Genomic DNA, 24,475 nt, shown 5'->3' with positions numbered 1-24,475 from the left:
AGTGATGGACACAGACACACGTTTCAGTCTTTTTATAGAAAAAGGCAACTGTACATTTACAGATACATTTACAGAGCGCGGGGGGCAGCCGGGGGCAGGCCGGGACTGCCGCAGCCGGGAACCGCCGCCTTCCTCCTGCGGGGGGAGGAGAGCGAACAAAGGCAGAATGAGCAACCGGTTATGTAGGGGCTGAACGCGGGGGGCAGGGAGAAGCAAAGGGTGCACAGCTCTTCATCTGCTGAGCCGCGGTGCTGGCTCTTGGCGTGGACGGGACACGGATATCTCTCGCCCTTCAAACCCAGCGGCCCAGGGTGTGGCAGTGTGGGGCTGGCGAGGCCGGCTGGGGTTTTCCCCATCTGCAAGTGTCTCCAGTAGGAGAAAAGCTGCAGTGTAGGATGAGGGGAGGGAGAGGAGAGGCAGAGGATGCCTGCAATAAGAGCAGGAGGGGGAGTAACACTGGATACCAGCCTTCAGCTCTGCCTGGCGGAGAGGAGGAGGCTTGCAATGGCTTTCGGCCTTGAGCTGGGGAATTTCTGTGTCACAGGAGGCAGATGGACCTCAGTGAGGTCCTGGGAATTTTACACACAACACGGGGAAGGCAAAGGCACATAGGCCTGAAGGCATCACACAGCCAGGCATGGCAGGAGCCACACCAACCCTGGAAGAGTGGAACCGTCCCTGGATGGAACATCTGCTGTGGCAGCGCGATTTGGCAGGGGCAGGAGTGAGGTGTTATCACCCCACAGCACAGAGGTGTCCAGGGCCTCGGAGGAGGATGCGGAGCCATCTTAGTATGCCTGCACCCTCTGGGTGCCTCTGCTAGATGAGAATTTGGAACAGGAAAGAGACAGCGGCTCCTAGGGCCAAACCCAGCGTCAGGAAAAAGGCCATGACTGCTCCAGCTGTCTCTGCTTCATGGGCAAGTACTTTCCTAGGAAAGAAACAGGTGTCAGACTCATCCTCACAACGCATGCCCCATGCCCTTGTTGGAGTTCAACTGAGAGATGGGAGGAGACCCCAGCAGAGGCAGAAGCAGTGTTCTTCTGCTGCAGAATGGCAAGAAGAAACCCCACCTCGCTCCAAGAAACCACCTCCACATCACGGGCTCATAAAAAAGACAAAATCCTTCAGGCAGGCTGTCTCAAGCTCTAGCATGAAGGCCACCCCTCCCTGACCCCTGTGCTGAAATGTTGCAGCCCACTCAGATGCCCACCCAGACGCCAGGGCTGGACTTGGGCTGCCACCCACGGGTGAAACCAAATTTTCCCCCATCCCCAGAGCTTACTCACTTGGGCCCGAAGCACATGCAAAGGCTGGCCAGGTAGCCATTGGAGATGGAGAAGAAGATCATGAAGATGATGTACCAGGCATCGTGAGAGAATATGACGGGCAGGTGGTTTCGGGGTTGCACATTGCACAGCATGAAAAGGGGGATGAAGATGACACGTAAGACCACCATCACCGGCAAGAGGCAGCTGTCCTTCCCGGGCTAGGAGAGAGACACAGAGTGTAGCTGAGAAGTGGGCGTTCCCTATCCTCCGGCGTGCCAGCAAGGGCTATAAAGAGGCTGTCCCTCTTCTGCAGGACTTTTTCTGCTGCAACAAATTCCAACATCACCAAGTGATACAAGGGGCAGATCAGGGTAGCTCCTGAGCCCCTCTGTGCAGGGCTCCCAGACCCACAGCTTCTGCCTGCCATCCTCTGGCATCCACTGTCCTGCTCCTGCAGCCTGCTGCATGCAGCTCCAAGGTTTCTCCCTGCATCTGTAATAGCTATTTGAGGCTGAGAGTGCTCTGCCCTCTGTATTCCCAGCCCTGGTTGTACTCATTAGTCTGTTACTCTCTCCTCAAGCCAGATATTCACCCAGTACCTGGCCGTTCCCCAGAAGAGAATGCCCACTTAGTGTGCTCTTGTCCCTCAGAAAGAAAGGAAAAACAACAGGGACTGTTCAGATTTGTTAGCATAGCTGTGAGTGGGAAACATTCCCTCCCCAGGGTGAAAAGATGGAGAAGTTTGATCCTGCTTGTTCCTTCCCTACCTCTCTTGGGCTGCATCAGACTGGAAAGCACCCCCTGCTCAGCTGCTGCTCTGGGACCGGGTGCAGGACTCGTGGTGAGGAAGTCAGCGTGCAGAGGAGATGGACAGGCCACCAGTCCCACCACAACTGGCCACTGCCCTGCAAATCCCGTCCTTAGCTGACTTGGAGAGCAGCAGTGCTAGAGCCAAAATACAGAGCTGAGTCTGGGATCAACTGCTAAGCCCCTTCTGCAAACAACAGGGAGTGAGGACAGCCTTATGCACACACACGCAACCTCTTCCTGCTGCAAACCATTGCACAGGCCAAGGCCAACTGAGGTGAATCGCCTCTGGCACCCCATGGCCTGCAAACTGGGCTTTAAACAGCTCTCCAACCTCCCACGCCATCCCCCAGCCAAGTGGGGCGAGATCCAGCAATCTGGGAAAGGGATTATGCTTGGACTGTTTTGGACAGTGCTGGGAAAGGCATGGATTGAGTTATGGCCTCCCCAAATCCCAACAGAGTTTTTGGATGCGCAAAGCTGGGACAAAGCAAGAGGCACTGTCCCCATGCTGTTGTGCAGCTATGATGAAGGCAGTCCCTGGTACAAGATGTGCCTGGCTCTCTCCCGAATCCTCTCAGCGAGAAAATGATGACAAGACTCTGTGGTCTGAAGTGAGAGTAAGCCCCCAGCTGCCCTGGAGGTGGCAGCCCTCCTTGGCTGGCAAAGCCATGGGACACTTCATGAACACATGGCAAAGATGATGCCAACTGTTGTGTCTGTGGGAAAACCAGCGAGAGCAGCAAGATGTTTTCCTTGCAGAGCAGGGCCCCAACCAGGGAAATGAGGCACAAACCACAGTCAGACTTTCCACCCAGTGCTGTTTTGGAAATGTCCCCTGCTGGGTCATCACACCACTAGGGCTGTGGCCTGGACACCAGTCAAGGCAGCTTGCAGCCAAGGCTGGGGGCAGCCAGCAGCCATAGCCAGGGGAGAAGCAGCTCTAGGCAGCAGGGCAGCCCAGCACAGCCAGGGCCGGACAGACCCTGCATTGCATGCTGCTGTGAGGAACTTCTCTAAACAAACAACCTGAACAATACAGGGGAAACAGCGCTTGGGGGGTGGGCAAGGGGCAGGAAGAGACACAGACAGACCCCTTCCTCACTGCCATCATGACTCCCACCGCTCAGCCCAAGGCACAGCGAGATGAGAGCAAGGGACCAGGGCATGGGAGGGGATAATTCCATGATCTGCATGGTGTGGTTCTGCTCTGCTGCCAGGATAATGCTCTTTAAAGCAGCTGTGTACTGTGCGGAGGCCAGAGGTTTTATTTCAAGCTGCCCCGTCTTTCACCCTCTTTCACTGCCGCCATCCTGCCTGGCTGTTTGCATAGCTGCAGTGAAGGTTTGTTTACAAAGGCTGAAATAGAGAAGACAGCTTCATCCAAACCACGCTGAAAGAAGCCTGGGAGGAGAACAGGATGATACTGTGGCTTTCAGCTCTAACCCTTTCTGTAACCCTCTAAATCTCTGCTTAGGGCTTACAGCCAGAGCAGGAGTCAGCTCTGTGCCTACTTCCTCCTCCAAGCCACGGATGGCAGCCCCAGTGAGAACCATGGTCAAAGGGTATGGGGATGGAGAGTGCTTCCTGCCGCCAGCTTACCCATGTGAAGAGAGCAGTCAGACTCCGTCCCGTCCAGTCAAAGACATTAAATATCAGGAAGCAGGAGACTGAGATGAAGTAGAGATCTGCAGGAGGGGAAGAAGGTCACTGACAAGCCCAGGATGCCCTGGGCCCTCCAGCTGATTGCACAGAGACTCTCCTTCAGGTCTAGGGTCCTCCTAGTTTCCCACTAAGAGCTGGGATGCTCTTCCAAGCCAGACTGGTGTCTGCATCCAAACCTTCATGCACAATGGTCTTCCCTTTCCCTCAGGCACCCCTACTACTTCAAGCCCCACTTTCTTTCCTCCCATTTAGCTTGTTTCCAGTTTCCTCCTAGCCCACCACACACCTGGCTTCACTTACCCCATTTGTTTTCCTTTCCAAGGGTAGTGGATACCTTAGCTGTGATGGAAGGAAAGACCCCAATGGTGACGGTGAAGACTAAGCAGACAGACACTGCCATGACCCAGAGCTGGGAAGATAAAAGAAAGAGGCTGGTACCAAACACAGGGCAAGAGACCAGTGCAGGGGTGGTCTTCTCTCCCCATGCCTTCCTGCACCTGTGTTCATACCCTGACACAAGGAGAAGCACAGGGGATGCTGCCAACTCACAGACCTTCTTAAAAATGGAGATGACCGAGGGCTTCTCATCCGGGTTGTGGACAGGGATGATCTTTGAGTTATTCTGCTCCATCCCGTTGGGCTCATCTGCAGGGAAAAACAAACACAGGGCATAACAGACCCCACAAAGCAGGGATCTAATTTAGTCCTGTCTCAGTCTTCCCCTCAGCTCTTCTTCCTTTGTTCTTCTCCTCTCAGCCCCTCACCTTTCTTAATCAGGTCTCTCTTGGTCTCCAGCTCTGCGTTGTACACACGGTACTCTGTCTTGTCCTTCATGGAGTAGTACCGGAAGAAATCCTGCAGATACACAACCACAGAGAACTCAGTCAAGTGTGAAGAAAAAAGGCTGCCAGGGAACCGGCACCTGAGACTGTGTTGATAATGGCAAACAGTGCAAGATGGACAAAGTATTCCTTCCACTTGTGTCTGATATATATGCTTCTCCTGCTCATTCAGAGGCTCACTTCCACATTATCCTAAGGATACCACAGGTATGTGAGGTGAGAAGTACCACAGAGAGCTGCTTTGGGACACTGGGTGTCCTGCCCTGACACAGGAGGTGGAGGCTGACAGAAGCTGTGGCGCTATTGGACCAAGATTCTTGTGCTGGGATGTGCAAAGGTCTCATTTCCTCATGCTCTTCCCCACTAAAAATAAAGTCTTACCATGCGAGGTAGAAGGATGTAGGAGACGACAGCCAGCAGAATTGCCACACAAGCCGTGGTGAAGTAACCAATGTAACTCTCTGGTTGCTGAGCACCAACTGGGAGCACAGGAAGAGAGGAGACATGGAGGAAAAGGAGGAGGATGAAGAGAGGCAAGAGGAGTGAGGCCCTGCTGCCATCTCCCACACCAAGAGGGTCCAGCATGACCCCACTGCCCCCTGTTGACAGTAATGCATTGTCATCTGCAGGGTGGGGATTACTTACTGCTGATACTGATTATCATTGCCAAAGCTGCGAAGATGCCTGCCAAGCCCTGCCCACTCATGATGGGAGCTGTGTAGCTGGCAGGCAGGAGGCCGGCCAGACCAAAGAGGCTGCCCTGCAGCATGGCGCCAAAGGCTGCAAAGGGAAAGATAAGCAGAGATGAGAAACCAAAGGCAAGGATGGGCTGCACCTCTGTGGGGAGCCAGTGTCACAGCCCTGTAGGACCAGGGAGGGTGCCCAACCTCCTCTTTTCCTTGGGCTCTTTCCCAACGCCTTACTCACAGTTGATGAAGACAATGCTGATCATGGTGAAGACAAAAAAGGGAAGAGGCTCCATGGTGACCTTCACCATAATTGCAGTGATTAAGAACACCAGCCCAATGGCCACCAGGCTGCCCGAGATGCGGATCTGCTGGGGAATCCTGCAAGAGAGGATGGTGTGGGTGAGGACAGCCCAGCACCTAGAGGTCTGCAAAATTCTCTTGCAGTAGTTGCAGCCAAACCACAGCACAGGAGAACCAAGCTTTGCCTTTGGACTGAATGGCTTGGCACAGTGTCGAGTCAGGATGTGGGAGCTGGCAAGAGCAAGGATAGGGCAGGGCTCACCGCTGATGGATGAAGGAGTTGAGGCAGGTGAAGATGAGGAGGGGCACCATGGAGCAGAGAGTCATGAAGTTGTCAAACATAGACTGCAGGTAGGAGAGTTCTGAGGCAGTGCCCATGCTGGTCTGGTTTGAGAGGCAGCTTGTGTTCTGTGGGTCTGCCAAGCGGTCGATGAAATACTGCAAGGAAAGGAAGCAGGTGGAGCTGAGGTCCTCCAAGAGAGGTCACCCGTAAGCCCTTTCAAGCCCCACACCCAGCCCAGGACCCCTCCTGCCACCTCAGTGCCAGGCATCCCATGCAAATCACCCACACTTCTGCCTCCTGCCTGGTGCTCAGAGGTGGCACAAGGTGATCAGTGCCAGGGCAAGCCCTCACCTGCCTGGCAGTCATGAAGAAATTCCATGGCAGCAGCGTTCCCAGGCCGAGGATGAAGAAGATCAACCAGACAGCCTTGTACCTGCAAAGGAGGCAGAGAAGTGTGGAGCAGGACGACAGGCAGGGCAGGGGACAGGCGTCACTTCTGGCTGTCTCCAAGCCCACTGTGAAAGGCACCAGGCAAAGAAGGGAGGATGAAATACACAATCTGGCATCATCTGTGGGTCCAGTGCTCTTAATAAGCAGAGGAGATTCTTGATAAAGGACGGCAAAAAACATCTGTTATCCTGTCTCTGGCCTGGACTCTTTTGAGTGAATGTGACCAAGGGGGGGTTTCCAGAAAGCTGTGAAGGCAGAGGACACTCCCCACATGTGGCACCCAGCCACGCAGAGACCCTTGCCAGAGCTGGGAGGGAACCTCGCCAGCCAGGAACAGCGGGGCCATGTCCCAACGCTAGGGACTGTTTACAGCCCATTTGTTTTGGAAAAATTGATAGTGCATCTTAGGGAATGGGTTCCACAGCCAGAGGTGGAGTAGCTGCTCCTTGCCTGGCCAGAGAGCACACATCCATAGGGCTAGCAGTGAGATTTAGTGCCCCAAGCCCCCAGGTGCTGAGCCCCACGTTATCCCAGATTTCCCAGTATCTTGAATGTACCCCCACCCCACAGCCTGGCATTACCTGTCCTGTGGTCCATCTCTTGTTGTCATTGTGCGTGGTGAGGGTCAGCACGGGTCCCAGCAAGTCTTGTGGTGGCTCTCTGGAAAGCAAACAGAGGGCTTTACGAGGGAATGAGGCCAAGCAGGGGCAGCATTGGCTTTAACCTGATGGCCTGGTTGACTCTGCGGGACTACACAGCGTCAGGAAACAGCAATAGCATTGCTCAGCAGCTTGGGAGAACTATGGCTCAGAGCCCTTAGCTGAGGGGTTGTGACACAGGGCTTTACACTGCTGCTCAGGGGACGCCGAGCCTGTCGTTCCAAAAGGAAACCTGCCCCCATGACATGCCCGTGCTGCTCCACTCCAGCCACCTGCCACTCCACTGCAGGATCTTAAAGGATTTGTAAGCCTGTGACTCTGCCCTCAATCCTCAGGCTGTGACCGAAGCATACACGCAATGGGCTGTGTCCTTCCCCCCTGCCCTCCCCACGTCCTTGGGGGTACAGAGGAACAAAGGACACGTTTTATCCAGTGGTTTCTCAGGTCAGAAACACACAAACCCTTCTTTTCCACGTACTCCTTCCGTGAGGCTCTAGCAGCCCTTCCTAGGAAAGCCAAGGGCACCCCAGGCACTGCTCACTCCCTCTCAGCACCCCCTGCTCTGGGCCCGGCCCCTGCTGCCACTCAGCAGTGCTTTCCCCATAAGCATCCGCCCTTACAGACACAGCCCCGGGGCCCCTGATCCAGACCCCATCCCTCGGCCCCCTCCCTACCCCTCAGGCATAGCAGAATCAGCCCCCCGCAGAAGCCACAGGCCTGGCTCGTTGTTTTCCCCTCAGGACAGCGCAGCATGGGGCATTCATCCACTTCTCCAAGCAATTGCAGCAGGGCTCCACGTGCTCAACCTCCCGCACCGTGCCCTCCCTCAGCCGCCTGCTGGGCCTCCCTCCTCTCCTGCGCGGCTGTGGGCTGCAGCATCCCTGCCTGCCAGCAGCAGCCTGCCTGCCAGGTAGGACGGCCACGGGGCCGGCAGAAAGCAGCATGCTGGGATCTGTAGTTCGAGCAAGGCTCAGCCCACATTAAAGGCAACGGAGGAGCGCGTGTGCTTCCAGGCACGGCTCACATCCTTCATATCAACTGCCTTGCTGAGGAAGGTGGCAAGGGGTAGTGCAGTCCTGCAGGTTGTGCATGGCATGGCAGCAGAGCGTACCCACAGTCCCAGCAGCCTGATGCAGCACGGCTTCCTGTCTTCCCATGTAGACTGAGACAGCTCCCGTTTGCCCTTGTGAGCCACCAATGCTTCCAGAGAAAGTGCAGTAAAATCCCCTCCTGAAAATCCCCTCCTGGCAGCCTGCCAGCATCCCTGCAGGCAGGAGGCAGCCTGCTCCCTGGCACTGGATTAGCAGGGGGCCTGCGAGCGTGACTGTCATCCCCATAGGAAGAAATACCGCCGGGGCCACTTGTCCCTGAGAAACAGGTGGAAAGCTCCAGCGCACCCTGCAGCCCTCAGCAGGCCGCCCCTCACCCACACAAGGCCCCAGCTCTACTCCCAGACCACCCCCCATCTTCCCTGGGGTGACAGTGCTGTCCTGAGGAGCAGAGAAGGGAGCTCTGCCGCAGACACAAGCGCAAAGGCCGGTGCCAGGGCAAGCCCTAATCACTGATCCCACCCTATGCCCAGTGAATTTGAAAGCAGTGCCTTCCCCCCATCTTCCCCAGCCCCACCATTTTTCAGGAGTGCTCAGGTCACAGGGGCCAGAGCCACGTGCCCCTGACAGCATCTGCAGAGGAGGCGGGGGGAGAGGTGTCAGGTACCACAGCCGGCGTGCAGCCAGCAGCATGCAGGGCATAACAGTGCTGGAGCAGCAGGCAGGAGCCAGCAGGACAGGACTGGGGTTTGAGGAGTGCTTCCCTGGTGCTGTCTTTTCCACCGCCACCTGCTTCCGTGCTTCATCAACAGCCCGGCCTCCTTGGCAGCAATGCCCTGCCGCAGCCTCCTACCAGCTTTGTTTGTTTTCTGTCTCACTTTGCTAAATGCCTTCTAATTTTTTTCCACTAAGAGACAATCCGTGCCAAGGGGCATGCGGGTCAGTGCTCATTACGGCTGGAAACACGTCCAGCTGCCAGCTCTTACAAACAACACTATAGTAAACAGAAAAGATCAAACAAACCAACACAAGCAACAGGTGGCAACGGTGCTCCAACCAGGTGAGAGCAGCTCTACAATCACAAATCCAGAGCAACCCCGTGATAACAGACCAGGGATGGTGCTCCGTGCATCCTCAGCCCCCAGCACCTCCAAGGACCTCAGCCATCTGCCCTGCCACGAGGGCATGGGAAAGGAGGAGCAGTTCAAGGCCTCTGCGTGTGGACATCCGCTTACTCCCAGGCACAGAGCAGTTCATTGCAAGTGTGGAAGTGATGTGTGAACGGAAGGAGCAAGAAAAGAGCACGAACTGCTAAGCAAACAGCAGCTGTCCCCTTTGACCACATTCAAACAATGGAGAGCCCAATTGTAATTGCCTGTTTACTCAGCACAAAGGCTCAGGCACATGCTGCGTGACACCTACTGTTGGGCCAATGCCCGAGAACCCACAGCAGGGACAGCCATGGCACAAAACGCCCAACCTCTGCAGAAAAACTGGCACTGCAGGACAGCCACGCCTGCAGGCAGTAGTTTGTCACCCAGCTCTGGAGATTTCCTTTCTCACGCATCGCCCTTCTCCTGCTCTGCTGCCTGGCTGACGGAAAGCAGAGAATATGTCCGGCTTCCTGTGGTGGAGCAGTTCCATGGCGGTGGTAGGGATACAATGGGTCTCCTCCAGCTTGTTAAAGCCAAGCCCTTTCTGCCACCTTCGCCATCCTTAGTGAAGGGGCTACATGCAGGCAAGCTGCAAGCACCTCAGCACCCTCCTGCTGCTACTCGCTTTGCAGGGATGTGATCAACAGTTCCTACTGGTGCCACCAAGGCAGGGCAGGGCCAGATGCCTCCCCAGGCTTATAGCCCATTCTGGGGCCAGCGGGGTTTGCCTGCAGGCAGGGAGCAGTCCTGACAAACATGTGCAAGTCACATGAAACTCTGGTGGCTGGGATTCAGCTTCAAGATTCCACCTCCAGCCAGATCCCCTTGTACATCCAGAGCTGAGAATAATGAATGCCTGCTTTCTAACACTCCAACTTGAGTCTGAGTGAGTTTCCTCATCGACCAATTTACTGTAACATGTAGGCTCCCCTACCTTGCTCTGGCCATGCCAGTCTAGTCTCTTCATTTGTAGTTACCATCCGACGTACCTCCACCGCTGGCTGTGAGCACGCCTGCTGCCTTTCCCAAGAGGCAGATCTGCATGGCTGCCTGTCTCACTGGACCAGGACCAACTCAAAGTGGGGGCCATGCCTTGTGGCAAACCAGAGTCCAACACAGGGCTGAAGTCAGCACCGATTAAGTATGAGAGCAGCACAGGCATGGACAACAACACCCTGACTGCTCTCCCATCTCCAAGCAGTTCCGCTCCTCAGCTTGTTCTATGTTTCATAACCCACAGAAGGTTTCACTTCGTGAGCTTTTCTACTTCCTTTGCAATCTGGGAGCCCTTCAGCACCCTGTGGCAAAAAACCTCCCCCATGGCACAGCATTGCTACGGGCAGCTCTGCTAGCTCCTGCTCTTGATTCACACTAGACACGCATCGGACCCCTTTTTCATGCCAGCCATGACTCTCCAGGCTCTCTCCAGGCGCGGATCCCAGCCACCCTACATCATGTTTTCCAAACAGAGAAATTCTAGCTCACTTAGTCATAGGGAAACAGCTCTGTGCCTTTGATCCTCCTTGCTGCTTTTCTCCAAATCTTTTCCCAGATCCTTTTGGAGATGGTGGGGCCACAATAGGAGCGGTGGACTGGGGCGATGGCACAAGGCTCTCTTGCTTTGTTTCTGCTTTGTCGCTCACGAGGAGTGACAGAGGCTCTTCTTCAGGGAGTCGACGTGTTTTTATGACCCTGGCTGCCCACAGAGCTATATGAAATAACCCCAGGTCTTGCTGCGAGTGGTCAGCTCAGGGCGTAACCTTGTCTGCAGATTTGGGACGATTACTTCCCTTTGCATATCATTCGATACTTATCTAAACTGAATTTCATCCTCCTGCTGCCTGCTGTTGTAACGCTCCTCTGTGCTCTCTGTAGCTGGCATTTGTCCCCACGAACCTGAGTAATTCGATAGCATCAGGCAAACTCTGTCAGCTCACTGCTCATTCCCTTTTCCAGGTCACTCATGACTGCTGAAAAAGCATGGGACTGAACACAGTGATCTCCTTCTACCGCAGAAACTGACCACTTACTCCTACGCCCTGCTTCCTGTTTTTCACCAATGTTTGAGCCATGTGAAGACCTTCCCTCCCTAAAACCTGGGCTGAAAGACCTGAATGTGTTCTGCAAAGCTGTGTACTCAGGGGCTTACTGGGCTGCTGTGGCAGGCAGCACAAACAGCATTACCAGCCCGTTTTTCCCCGAAGTTCTTACCAGCCCTTCTTAGAAACCAGCATCACATTTTCCCCCTCCCCTCTACATCACAAGGCAGAAAGTACTTCTGCAGCCCCACTGAGGGCCATGCATGGTACACAGTTGTTACCCCTCAGCATTTTCCAGGGAAGCATCCCAGCTCCAGACACCATGTCAGCCTGGAGCTCACTTCACCCTACCTCCTCCGCCTGCTGGGAGAAGGGAAGGCTGCTCTCCCTGAGCCTGCAGCCCAGGATCCCCACTGCCTCCTCACTGGGCAGGAGATAGGTTGGATATCCTCGCTGCCAACACACGGGGCTGTTATCTCAGCTGCCGGGTGCAGCACGGAGGCGGGGGGCATCCAGTGCTGCTGTATGTTTTGAGTCACATGCAGCAGCTGCCTGCAGTCCCTTATCAGGGCGGCTCAAGGAGCCTCAAGCAGTTCCCAGGGGCCTCTGTCAGGTACAGCCACCCAGGCATGTGCGTAAATTAAGCCGGAAAGGAGGGCTCTTCTCACACCCTCCATTTATGTGTTTAATTTGACAGGCAAAGCACACTTTGTCCTCAGCATGCCAATTATACCCCTGTGACATGCTTGGCGTCAGGTCGCTCACCTGCCATCAGCAGCACCTCGGTGACTGCATGCATGGTCACTGTTGCCCATAAATTCCTCTTCCTGGCAGCGGATCCCCACAACCAGAGTCCCCACGTCCCCGCTCTGGATGCCAAGTGCGTTTCCAACTCTGCCACAGAGCTGGCTGAGCACAGGGAGCAACACAAGGCAAGCAGCAGGAGGGAGGCCCGAGCAGAGCAGTCCTGACAGATTGCACACACCTGACCCTTCAGCACACCCCAATGCCTGTTCATCAGCCAGTGAATTGCTCCTGGCACTCAAGCAGCCCCACAGCAGAGATGGGCGCCGCCGCTTGGCATCCCAGCAAGAGCAGCTTCCCAAAGCAGGGTCACTGACCATCCCCCCATAGCCCACGGTGGGAGCTTTAATTCCAGTGAGATACTTACCAGGAAGGCAGGCTGGGCCTCGCCCCTGGATCCTGCTAGCTCCAGGACTCTGGTAAAGCCCCGCAAAGCTCTGAGCAGGCGTTGGCTCCAAGGGCAGCACTTTGAAGATGGGAGGGGAGATAGAGGGCCTGGGGGGGGAAGGAGATGGAAGGCACCACGTCATTTCTGCGCAGGGAGAGGGAGCTCCCAGATAGAGCCGATGTCAGAGAGGCAGAGATAAGCCACTCTCAGGAGAACATCTGCAGCCAGGAACTGGCAGGTCCCTTCCAGACAGCTTCCAGGCAGCACCCCCTCACACCAGGATGGGGCCAAGGCCCCGAGGGCTTTCTGCCGCCCTGCTCATGGCGGGACACAGAGAGAAGGCAGAGGCAAAAAGCTGACAGCTGACTGCAGCACTGGCTTCTGAATGCACAGACCAGCAGTGCCTTCCCTGAGGCAGACCAGTGAGACGTATGCTGGCACCAGCAGCTCCCAGAGGAGAAGGGCACTCACTCCACAACACGGCGCCTTGTGGAAGGCTTGGGAAGAGGTCATAGTTTTCCAGGGTTGGGTTGGAAAATGAGATGAATAAAGCCCTTTTCTCCCCAGGGTGGAGAAAGGAATTTGCTCAGGGCTCCATTCAACGCATCTGCGGAAACCAACAAAGAGCAGAGTCTATGGTGAACCATCTCTGGGGCTCCCAGGCAGTCCTCAGAGGGGCTGCATGGGTGGGGAGGGAAGGGCAAATGGAGGCAAGGGCCGCATAAAGCTCCCACCACACAACCACAGCACTAAGGAGAAGACGTGGTGCAGTGGGCACATTGCCCCACATCACCTCCTGTCTCTTCTGCAGCCAACAACCCCATGGGCTCTGGGGGGATATTGGGGCAAAGGGGTCATCCCAGGGCTGTGGCAGGAAGAGGCACAATGAGAGGAAGCCGAGTTTCCGTTCCCCAATCAAGAAAACCCAATGGGACCCCTGGGATGAAGGGCAGGATGCCAGTAATGTAAAAATCAGCCGGGAGCATAAGGTGCAGCCCCAGGTTGGAGTGGGTCCTCCTTGCTGTGATTAATGCAGCAGTGACACAGACCACCGCCACCAGGACAGCCACCAAGCAGGGCAGAGTTGCCCCAGCTGCACCACTATACGGCTGCCTCCCCATGGGCCATGCTTGGATCTGCTCCACAGGCACCCCCAGAGCAGAGGGGAGAGCCCCAAGGAGGAAGCATGTGGCAACAGGGGTGAGGCAAACACACGCAGCCAGATGGGTCTGGAGATAAGGGTGAAGGCCAGGCACGAAACCCAGACAGGCTGGGTCAAGAGGGAGCCCAGGGCTCAGGAACGGGGAGGGTGAGCCACACAGCTCCTCCTCCTGGGGCTGTAGGGCTACACCTACCAGCAAGACCATGAGCAGGACTCAAGAGGCCACCTGGCCTTGGGCAGCCTGCAGGGCAGTGGAACGGGCAGGGGAGAGGCTCCCTTCCTTGCCGCAGGACAGAAATACTTATGTTATTTTGGGTGCCTTGGCTGACCGCTGCGTTTGGCACCCAACGCCTGCAGCCCTGCTGGAAATGGGATGCCAGGCAGGAAAGCAGGTTTGGCAGCCGCTGCAGCCCACGCAATGCAGCTGCCAGCTACCAGGGATCAGCTCACTCCTCATAGGGCCACAGCGCTTTGCACAGCCTAAGCCAACCTCAGCTGCTTGCTGCCATTTTGTGATGGATGGGGACACAACAGTGGCACAGCCATTTCCACAAGAGTGAGGGCAATGTGCAGCCAGAGCATCGCTGGCTCAAGGCAGACACACGCTCTGGAGGAAATAAGTCAGAGAATAAACCTCCCACTCAGCTGTGGGACAGGAAAGCCTTTATGCCAGTGGGGCAGAGCAGGGTGGTGGGCAGCTCCCTCCTACCTCTGCCCAAATCCCAGAAAAGCAGCACCTCAGGCTCTCTCCCATGAGCAGCAGGAATAAACACAGGCACAAGACAGGGACGGGCAGGGCACAGCCCCTCTGGTTGCTGCCACATCCCTGCAGGCAGCTGCTGCCCGGCACACCGCAGCCCGGCTGCACCACGAACATCCTCGGGGGCACCATGCCCAGCCTGTGGCCAGCCCTGATGTTGCTCATGGGGGAACAGCGCTTAGAAATACATTATTGCAGACAGAATGTTATGTCTGGTGTTGGCTCACAGTACAGTGCCCGCCTCTGAGCCTCCTCAGTGTTAATGTGGGGAGCAGGGGGGAATGAGGGCAGCTGTGAGACCTGCTGCTGGGAAGGCTGGTGAGGGTGTATGAAGGGGAAGGAGGAGCTGCAGGGGAGGATGGATTGCTTCCTAATAGCTCTGTTCAGCTGCAGCTAGAGCACAGCCTCCCACAGCTGTGGGTAATGCAGCCCTTCTCGGCAGGATGGTGCAAGGAACCAACCAACGCAACATCTACAAGCACTGCACAGCTGCAGGGCCCAACTGTCTGAGACTGCACAGCCCTCAGCACAGCACAGCACTCTGCTCCCACAACCCTAAGCTCCCAGCCATGGTCACCACCCGTTCCCCTGGAACAATCCCCACGGTTTCCCCAAAAAAACCCTCAGACCAAGCTGCACACCCTGAAGTCCTCACTGCATTCATGCAGTAGCAGAAGTCTGCAGGGTACTGCAACCCTGCCAAACTGAGCAGTGCATACCACCTCTGCTTCAGCCCATCTGCCCCAGTTATCCTGCTCCTTGCCACGTGCCTCTCCTCGAGGCTCCACAGACTGCTTGCTGAGTGCATTTCCAGCTGTTGATGCCAGCACTGGAAACTTCACAGCGAGGTGCTTTCCCATCAGGCAAATCCTAAAGGAAATGAACTATAACAAATCCCAGCGGCACTGATGGGAAGAAGGCAAAACTGCAGCAATCAGCCGGGCTTCCTGCTGGCTGCTTTGCGGTGACCCAGCGGGCAGTGAGATTGCCTGCTCAACACTGACCTAGTGGCTGCTCCCTACCCTGCACAGCAGCAGCACCAGCAGGAACAGCAACAGGCTGGTATAGATGTCAGTGGGAAGAGCTTGGTGCTGGGGGTGCTCAGGAAGATGTGCAGAGGTCGGTGGAGTTTGCACTCTGGGATCAGATTAAATTAGCAACAAAAGCAAGCAAACAGTGCTCAGCTGACAGTAAAGAATGCGTTTTGCAGTTTCCCTAACAATTCCCAAGGTCTTGGCTGTTACGCTGGATGAGAAACAACTGAGGTGAGCGTTCATCCCAGAAAAACACCGGAGGGGTGCTTGCCAGCCTCCCAAAGGCCCTGCTTAGGGCCGTGCCACCTGGCCAGGGGAGGTGGCTGCTCCCAGTGCCCTGTCACTGTATGGCCACTGTGAGCCCTGTCCCAGCCCAGGAACCGAATGGAACAGGTCAGTGAGGGCAGCAGCCACGGGCAAGCAGGTGCCTTGTGCTCTGCACCCTGGTTTCCTCCCGGCCCACAGGAAGGTCACAGCAGGGCAGAAACAAAGCCTGTGGCTTAGCTTCAAAGAGGAGGAGGCTCATTAACAACATCTCACCCTGAGATAATGAGAGCAGGGATGCCACGATGGGGAAACGATGCCGGCGTTTAATCATGCAGTGCAGGGAGTAACAACTGAAGGATGGAAGTGTCCTTCTACCCCAAGAACCAGGTCCATTTGCTGGGCCAGGATGCAGTAAGCTTCATCCTCATCTCCCTTCCTCCTCACTCTGGGTACCTGGCACAGCTCTTCAGCATTTTCTCAGTGACCTGAGAGCAAGCCAACCTGGAAGCAAAAGGCAGCAGCAGCACTCAGGAGGATGCAGGTGTGATGTGTGCATTGCTGCTGTACCGAACAGCTCTCAGACAGCTGCACAACCAGAGAGAAAAGCACACTGTGCCATCACACCCCGAGTTAGCTCTGCAGACTGGAGCAGATCCAAAGGAGCACGAGGCAGGCCGGCAGCCCACAGGAGCTGGGAGCGGAAACACTGCCGCCAGGCTGGGATGCTCTGCTGCAGGGGAGTGGGATTTCCCATAGCAGCATCCACAAAAGTCCTCTCAATTGTATCCGTTCGCCACAGGCAACTGCGGGGCATCCCAGCTGCTTCCTGCTTCGCAGCAGCGAGGAAGCGCATCCAGCTGTGGCCAGCAGCTGCACGAATCCCTCCTGCCTTTCAGCCCTGGGAATGCTCTGGGCTGAAGGATACAGGCTCGCTTGTGTGAGATCCCACAGCCCTTGGGCTCAGCCTCCGCCTCTTTCCACAGCACCGCAGCTCGGCCGCCTGTCTCCGAGACTGGGGAGTAACGGCGGAGGTGGGGAGGACAGCACGGCAGAGAGCAAATGGGGCTCTCTGCGCTCCTACACCAGACCCGATTCGCAAAGGAACACTTGTTGGCTCCTCTCGCTGCACGCCGCGGCCGGCCGCGAGCATCTCCTCGCGCGGCACCTGGGCAATTCCGCTCGGGGCCCCACAAGAAGAATTCCCAAGCGGGAAGGGGGGGAAGGCAGCACGTGGGGCCGGGCGGCACGTGGCTCCGGACGCGCCTTCTCGCAGATCGGGGCGGCCCCGGAGAGCCGCGCGGGAGGACGGGCACGGCCCCGGCGGAGCTCCGCGGCGCACCCAGCCGCGCCCGGGGCCCGGCACGCCGGCAGGCGCGCTCCGCGCTTTGCGCCGCCGAGAACTACGGAAGGGTACTCGGCGGTCCCGCGCGAGGGAAAAAAACCCGCGTCCCATGCGGCGGCCAAAGCGCCGAGCATCCCTCGCGGTGCTCGCCCCGTCGCCGTCCCCCTCCCCCCCTCGCCCCTGAGAGCCGAGTCCCCGCCGCCCCAACCGTTTCGGCAGTCCGCCCGCTCGGAGCAATCTCTTCCTCTCCGTTTTGCCGCCTTCCGCGCCGGGCGGGGGCCGGGCCGGGCGCCGCCGTCAGAGCCAGGCGGTCCCCGCTCCGCCGGAGCTTCCCCGAGCCCGGACGCGCGACAAGAACAGCCCCGGCCGCCCGCCCCCGGCACCCACCTGCAGCTCCCTGCTCTGTGCCGCCGCACGGCCGGGCCGCGCCGCGCCGCTTTTCCGCGCCGCCCAGCCCTCTCCGTGGGCCGGCCCTCCCCCTTCGCACCGCCCCCGGAGGCCCGCGGGACACCCCCGGCACGGGGCTGCTGCGATGCGCGGCGAAGCCCGTCGGGTTTTGCCCCGTGCCCGAAGTAGCGCGGTGCCCGCGTGTCCGGCATAGGCTCCGGGACGGGCGGGCTCACGCAGCCCACAGTAATCGATCGACGTGGAGACCTTCTCCGCCGTCGTTCAAAGCCTATAGTTTTGCTTAAGTGCAAAGGTACATTCTCACCGAGCAGGGTACTTTGTACGCACACGTATCAAGGTTACACGTCTCAGGTGCGGTGTTTCAGGGCGCTGCTGTTCCCAGCGCTCCCATCTCCCACCCCACCACGCAGCCGCAGGCAGGGACTGCAGCTTGGGAGCTCGCTCCCAATGCTTTCTGCATTAACAAACAGAACATTCCCTGCAGGCAGCCGTCAGCTCGGGTTAGAAATTAAAATTGGAAATTAGACGCTGCCGAGTGTTCCTGCAGATTCCCCACAAGCTCTCAACACGACGCGTCTCCCCTCAGGACCACAGCCAAACACCGTGCTTTCATTCCAAACCAGACCTGCAAAACACCTCCGTGTGAGCAAAAGTCCTCTAAGAAAAAGGCAATGGTGACACCGATGTCTCCCTCAGGAGGTGCCCTCTCTCCTGCCCTGCTCGGCAGCACCTCTCCCACTGCCCGGTGGCAAACATCGGCCATCTGTTACAGCTCTGTGTTTCTGAACGACACACACCGGGCAGGCGGCCCGGAGCACTGCTGGATAACAGGGCAGGAGCTGCTGCGCACCGGGAGATCCGTATCACACCAAATTAAATTTAAAAGCTCCCATCTGCAATTAAGCTCCTGCGGCGACTTGCAGGCAATGACACATCCCTGCCCGCGGCTGCCTTTCCTGGCCTGCCTTCCCCAGCAGCCCCGCTTGGGAAGGTGTTACTTGGGGCGAGCTGAAGGCACAGCCCTGCTCTTCTCTCCCCGCTCTCCCCAGCAGTCAAGGAAAAAAAAAAGGGGGGTGAGCATCACCCCAAAATGCATAGAGGAGGAAAAAAGCAAAGCAGAAGCTGCAGCGGCACTGCTTTGAGATACCCAGCATCACCCCTCCAGCTCTGAGATCTGCTGCACTGCTAGCTATGGGGCCATGTGGGCTCTGTGGGATCTGGGGGGGCCTTCATACTGTCCTGATCTGGGCCCTATGCCTCCAGCTGAAGGGTCATGCTTGCAGCACAAGTGAGCATTTGAGCATCAATAAAGTGTTAGTGTTATTTATAGACTCCTATCTGAGCTAAAAGCTATGGCAATCAATGCCCTGCAGACAAGGGCTTCTAGGATCTGGTGGTGATGAAGTTCTCGGATACTGTCAGGAGGAGAAACACCACCACATCTCAGCCCAATTTTCCATTACATCTCTGCAGGAAGAGCAGTGGGGGTGCACTGTCACCCCAGGCTCCCAGCAGCAGCATGCACAGCTCTTACCATCTCCCCGTGATGGATCACGTTGCCTAGTTCCCTGCTCTGCCCCTCACCACATTCCCAGGGCTGTGGCTCAGGGCTATGGGAGATCCCACTAACAGCCAGCCTTGGGCTCAGGGATGTCCCAGGACACAGCGCTGTCACCCGGCTTCTCACCTCGGATGGGTGCTGCAGCCTCCAGGAGAGCACACCCAGCTGCAGCGGCGATGTGTGGAGGTGTCCCAGCATGTGGCCTTGGGGCAGACCGAGGGAGATGCCTCCTTCCATGAAGGTCTGTGCTGAGCAAACCCACATGGGCCAACGCACACCCAGCTGTGGGACCGTGATGCCTTGCTCCATCCTGGCTGGGTGCAGTGCCTGTGCAGAGCGCTGCTCCTGAGCAACTCTGGTGTTGCCAAGCTCACACAATAACAGCTCCCAGGAGAAGCCAACAGCTGAGAAAAGCGCTCCTGCCCAGGCCAGGCACAGCTGGTGCCTCACCCAGCAGCCAGTACCAGCGCTACAACTGCACCACAGCACTGCAGCATATGGAGCACAAAGCAGTGCCGAGCAAGGCCAAGATCACAGCACTCCCCTCTCCATGGAGTACTGTGCTGCCAAAGTGCTGCTGCTGGCAGATCATTGTGCTGTTGGAGCCAAGGGAAGACAGGCAGCAGAGCCTCTTCCTTACAGAATATGGGATTCCACTGGTGCTGCTCGTTTGGGGGTGTTCCTTCCCAAACCTCAGCTGTGTACCACAGGCAGACCAACGCCATCACCTGGAGCCCAATTTGCATGCTGTGCCCACAACTGGTTTTCAACAGGAGAATAAAGAGGAGAAATGCTCCCCTTTCAGATATGTCTGCTGCCAAGCATTGCACAAAGCTGCCTTTTTTTTTTTTTTTTTTTTTTTTTTTTTCCTTGTAGCAACTCCCTGCTTCTACTGAAGCAACCAAATCCAAGCAGGAAGGCAAACAAACAGCTGCTTTTGAAGGCGAGAGTGAAACGTGAGGTTCATTCCAGGCTGTAGTAATGCATCACATGAGCTGGAGAAGTATTCTTTGTACCTCTTGGGCAAAATGCAAGTTTTAGAACATGAGGAGATAGTTACTATTTGTATGCACTCCACGTCCTAAGGAGCCTTGCCACTTGGCGCCCACGCTGAGCTCTGCAAGCGCTCTGCAGCCATACGTTCCTTAACCCACCCCCTCTTCCTGCAGGATGCCATCTCCTTTCCCCTTCATTTGCCACAGACAAGAAACTGAAGTAGCGCCAGGACACAGACTGTGGGTAGGCAGGGAGTGGGGAGCTGCATGCCGTCCTGTCCCCATCCCACATCCATGCTTTCCACCCCAAATCAAGTGGCCAGCACAGGGTCGTGCCACAGACTCCCAGTGGGAACTGAATGATGGACTGCTTTGGCTCTGGGGTGCCCAGATGATGCCTGGCAGAACAGCTGTGGGCACGGAGCTGTTGGGGCACTCCTCTTACAGAAAGGACTTTTGCAGAAGCGAGAGCAGCCCCAGCCACCTGTATTGCCTGCAGCCTGCTAGCAGGAGGCAGGGCCATCAAATGCAGCAGGCATGTCAGGGGCACCTCCGGGCCCCCGGGGCACACATGGCTGCTTTGCTCTGTCCGCTGCTCAGCGGAGATGGGAGGAGCCAGCTCCTATTCTGGGCCAAACCCTCTGGCAGCACTCCATGAGTTTGCAGCCACCGGTAAGGCTGTACCCACAGAGTAGGGAGGCATCAGGATTAGCAGGCAGAGCAGGAGCAGGGTGGAAGCAGATTAGTGGCTGTATCCGGTTCTGCACACGTGTGACAGGGCAGTAGAGCAGAGCCGTGTACAGAGAAGGAGCGTGTTAATCGGTCACATGGAGGAAAACCCTACAGGCTACTGGAAATCAGTTATAATGCAACTGACCGCAGCGGCCCCGGGTGCTCTGGAGGTCCCCGGTTCACACTGCTGAACTCACTGCAGGCTTCCTTCACCAGTCCCTTAGGGACAGGGCTCTCCTGTCACTGCCTGGGGACACCTGCCCCGCGTTTCAAGGAGTGATGCTCACTTGTGTGCCAAGGTCCCATCCTACACTGCAGACCCTGGTTATGCCATCACCACTGGCAGAGGGCTGCGCTGTCCCACTGCATCTTCCTGCTGCTGGACCTGTGAGATGTGCAGGCAGTGCTGCTGAACTGGGGCCGTGGGGGCCTTTCCACTTCAGCAAGCACAAACAAATCCCATTGTCTGCTGGCTCAGCAAGGGGCCCGGGTGCTTGTGGGGCTCCAGCCTCATCTGTCAGCCTGAGGGGAGGCCCAGGGTGCCCCCAAGGCAGGGCAGCACTGTGAGAACATGGGGCTGGTGCTCCCCTTCAGTGCAGGCTGAGCGCACAAACCCTCTGCCAAAGCCACTGCCAAAGGTCTTCCTTATTTCTGCCTCCTGGATGCAGCCCTTTTCGCAGTAGTTCCTCCATGCCCGTTCCCTTTCCGCACCCCTGCTCCCCTCCACAGCTCTGCTGCCCCTTTGCTCCCTCTGACAAGTATTTACTGCCTAATGGCAGCTATTAAACAGAGCCACAGGGCAGCTGGTTACTGAATGACAGCCCAGCAGTCACCACACCACGGGTACAACATTGTTCCCTATTCCACTGCAAGTATCTTCCACCTGTTAGGAGCTGGGCTGAGACCTTGGGAAATATGGGACAACACAATGTGAGCTCCTGGTTACAAATGTTAAATTCTGTGAGATGCTCCAAGGCACTGGGAAACCAAAGTCCTGGGGCCAGCAAAGTGCCCTTCCCGTGCAGCCACCATTTTTCTTGCCCCAAGTGTCCTTGGCAGCAGCGTGGCCATACAAACCCACAGTGGGTGGCCCATTGCTGTGGTGCCCAGAGTCACATCCAGCCCTTGGTGGCAGCGCCAGCATCCCATGAAGGAGCAAAGCTGCTGGGGAAGGAGCTGGCTAGCACCCAGCCATGCTTGCAAAATGCACGGGGGAGCTGGGAAAGGGATGACCTGCTAGGGAGAAAGGTGAGCTGCTGCCATGCAGTCCCCTTTGTGTCCAAAGCCCATCTGCACCGAGTGACAATCAGGAGCCATGCCATTCCAAGCATAGGGACAGCGGGCAGAGCCATGTGTGGCTTTCCAGGAGTGCCACCACAGCCAGATGCTGCTCACCCACCATGGGGTTCTTAGGGACAGTGCCATGGGGATGTCAGGAATGGCACCACAGGGACCCTAGGGATGGCACTACAGGTACTGTGGCATGCAACCACCTGCAGAGAGGCAGCTCCCAGGAGCTCTCCTAGCAGTGCCTGCCCCAGACTGAACCCAGCCTGATGGCTGCTGACTGCTGAGGAGGAATTCAGCTGTGTAAACGCCTGGCACGGCTGACTGGATCCTGTTTGGAGAAGGAAGCCTGCCCTGTCATGCTTTCCCCTCTGGGCAAATCAGCGGTGGCTGAATGCTCCCAAACATCTCCTGGGGAGTTGTCCAGAAGGCCCTTTCCCACAGCTCTAGCACACAGGCCACCATTATTCCCCCCACTGCCAGCCGAGCTCGTCTGCATTCCCAGGCCATAAGAAGGCCCCGGGGCCAACCGACAGAGTGCAACAATGGGACACCAAAAACAGAGCAAAGCCAGGGGCAGGAGCTGAGCAAACCGAGTGCCAAGGAAGGAGGAAAAGTCTACACTCCCTACCAGCTATCCCCTGGCCTCCATGATTCCACTGCAGAGCGTGACCCTGGGCACGGGATGCGCTGGGAGATGGAAATGCACAGGAGCGCCACCAGGATTTGTTGTGCAGGTGAGGCGGTGGATGGAGCAGGGCACGGTGTGCCACAGAGGGATGCCCCAAACGACCGGCACCTGCTTCTCCCTGGGTATGGGATGCTGAGTACCAGGCTCACCGTGCTCCACGGCATCCCCGGCCCCTGCTTAAAAGCCGGGAGCCCCGCACCCAACCCGTGTCCCGCAACTCATCCCACGCACGGCGTGGACGAGCACACCGGGCGCTGTCGGTCCCGGTGCACGGGGTCCCCAAACGCATGGAGGAGCGCGGCCCGTTGCCGCCCTCTGGTGGCCGCAGCCGGCGGTGCGCCCGTCCGCGGAGCTTCGGGGCTGGGAGCCGGGAGCGGTGCGGCGGGGGCTGACTGCGCCCTCGGCTGCTCGGGACTTGCAGGCGGTCTCCAGGGAAACAGCCTGCCCTTCCTACTAAAGTCCCAAACCCAGGCGATCTTTCTGACAGAACAGAAGGCAAGAGCGGCCCCCGCAGCAGCACCGTCGGCTTCCCATGAAATCCTCCTTCCGAGGAGGAGCTGAGGGCACCGCCTGCTCCTCGCCTTTTCCAGTCCCTGCAGGATCCGGCATCTCCAGAACCTCGCCTGCCTTTCGCTGATGCGGCGACCGGATTTGCGGAGCCGGGGAGCTACGCCGCTTCTGGGATGCGATGCCAGGGGGCCCATGGGATCCCTGCAGAAAGTCACAGCTCCCGGAGCAGCCGGCGAGTTCCCCGAACGGCAGTTTTCCCGCTGAGCCCTCGCGCTCCGCCCTACACGGGGTCGGAACACTGCGAACTGACGGCCTGCTGCCCTGGACCTCGCACTCGGCATGGGCGCGGGGACAGCACTCGGGGAGGACGGAGCGATGGGAGCGGAGCCAGAGCTGAGGGCGGGCGCTCAGCGGTCAGTTTTCAAATAAAAGGGTCAGGGGACAGTGTGCGATTGCGCGAACAAGGGGCAAGCGAGGTCCGAGCGGTACAGGGAGCGCTCCACGGTGCTCCCCAGAAGCGCACAGACACACGGGAACTGTCCCAGAGCGGCTAGAAGCACGCTGGGGCCCAAGCGCCCGTCGGGCAGCCGTTCATCCCGCAGCACCCCGACGCCTCAGTACCACAGCACCCCCGCCCTGGGGGCACGGTGCTTACGTGGTCGTTCCAGGGCTGTAGGGCTGCGTCCCGCTGCTGCCGGCGGACCCCGCGCAGCCAGCAGTGCCCGCTGCGGTCGCCGGGTCGCAGCGCTGCCCTGCGCCAAGGACGCGCGGTGCAGAACGGCCCTCGGGTCGGCTGCGGCGTCCTTGTCTGTGCGGGGCCACAGAACCGCACAGCCCGGCTCAGGGCCGGGGCAGAGGAGCGCGGCGGAGCTCGCTGCGGGGAGGGGGCAGCGTGACCTTGCGGCGGGGCGCCCCGCAGCACAGTGCGGCTCCCCGCGGGGCTCTCAGAGCCGGCTCCCTCTCCGCTCACCGGGGGAACGCTGCAGGACCGCCGCCCGCCCTCCTCTTGTCCCCCATCCGCCCCGCCGTTACCTCCGGGCTCGGCGATGATCCCTTCTGCTGCGGCCCCCCCGTCGCTCCCCAGGCTCTGGCAGCAGCCAGCTCGGCGCGGCTCCCGGCGGCTCAGCAGGTGGAGGGGTGGCTGCGTGCGGGCGCGGATTAGCGGGGGGAAGCGGCGTCTACCATAGGAACGACGAGCGGCATTCGTCAGCGGGGCCCAGCGCCGGGGCGGGGGAGAGGGGAGAGCGGGCGGGGGGCCGGCGCCCGCTCCTCTGTATGCTGTACGCGGCTCTGCCCGCGGTCAGCAGGTGCCACAGCCGGTACGGA

General features: G+C 57.9%; 1 protein-coding gene across 6 annotated transcripts; it reads right to left on the bottom strand.

Moving 5' to 3' along the window:
* Positions 1 to 17: 17 nt before the first annotated feature.
* SLC29A1 (solute carrier family 29 member 1 (Augustine blood group)) lies at positions 18 to 24,280 on the bottom strand. Of its 6 annotated transcripts, XM_042886476.1 has the most exons (15): positions 17,353 to 17,377; positions 15,897 to 16,124; positions 12,380 to 12,507; positions 6,889 to 6,967; positions 6,209 to 6,290; positions 5,837 to 6,012; positions 5,513 to 5,652; positions 5,231 to 5,365; positions 4,967 to 5,064; positions 4,508 to 4,598; positions 4,297 to 4,388; positions 4,044 to 4,152; positions 3,681 to 3,766; positions 1,290 to 1,489; positions 18 to 931 (listed from the first exon to the last, which is right to left on the bottom strand). In XM_042886476.1, the coding sequence occupies exons 4-15, from the start codon at positions 6,915 to 6,917 to the stop codon at positions 820 to 822; spliced, it is 1,350 nt and encodes a 449-aa protein (XP_042742410.1). In that variant the 5' UTR covers positions 6,918 to 6,967; positions 12,380 to 12,507; positions 15,897 to 16,124; positions 17,353 to 17,377; the 3' UTR covers positions 18 to 819. The 6 variants fall into 6 exon arrangements, with proteins under 6 accessions (XP_042742410.1, XP_042742423.1, XP_042742417.1 ...); XM_042886489.1 differs by lacking the exon at positions 12,380 to 12,507; XM_042886483.1 differs by lacking the exon at positions 15,897 to 16,124 and having other exon boundaries at positions 17,353 to 17,374.
* Between the last annotated feature and the right edge of the window lie 195 nt (positions 24,281 to 24,475).

The sequence above is a fragment of the Lagopus leucura genome, unplaced genomic scaffold (assembly GCF_019238085.1).
Source record: "Lagopus leucura isolate 7727_CA_CO unplaced genomic scaffold, USGS_WTPT01 Super-Scaffold_73, whole genome shotgun sequence".
Taxonomy (NCBI): Eukaryota; Metazoa; Chordata; class Aves; order Galliformes; family Phasianidae; genus Lagopus; species Lagopus leucura.
Note: the sequence above shows the minus strand (reverse complement) of the source record. Positions and strands in the feature narration are given on the sequence as shown.

Excerpts from the sequence above, each read along its gene's own strand:
- SLC29A1 (XM_042886509.1), bottom strand. The coding sequence starts at position 6,917 with ATGACAACAAGAGATGGACCACAGGACAG. Across the intron at positions 5,065-5,230 it reads AATGATAATCAGTATCAGCA|TTGGTGCTCAGCAACCAGAG; the intron begins GTAAGTAATCCC and ends CTGTGCTCCCAG. Across the intron at positions 4,153-4,296 it reads TCATCTCCATTTTTAAGAAG|CTCTGGGTCATGGCAGTGTC; the intron begins GTCTGTGAGTTG and ends TTATCTTCCCAG.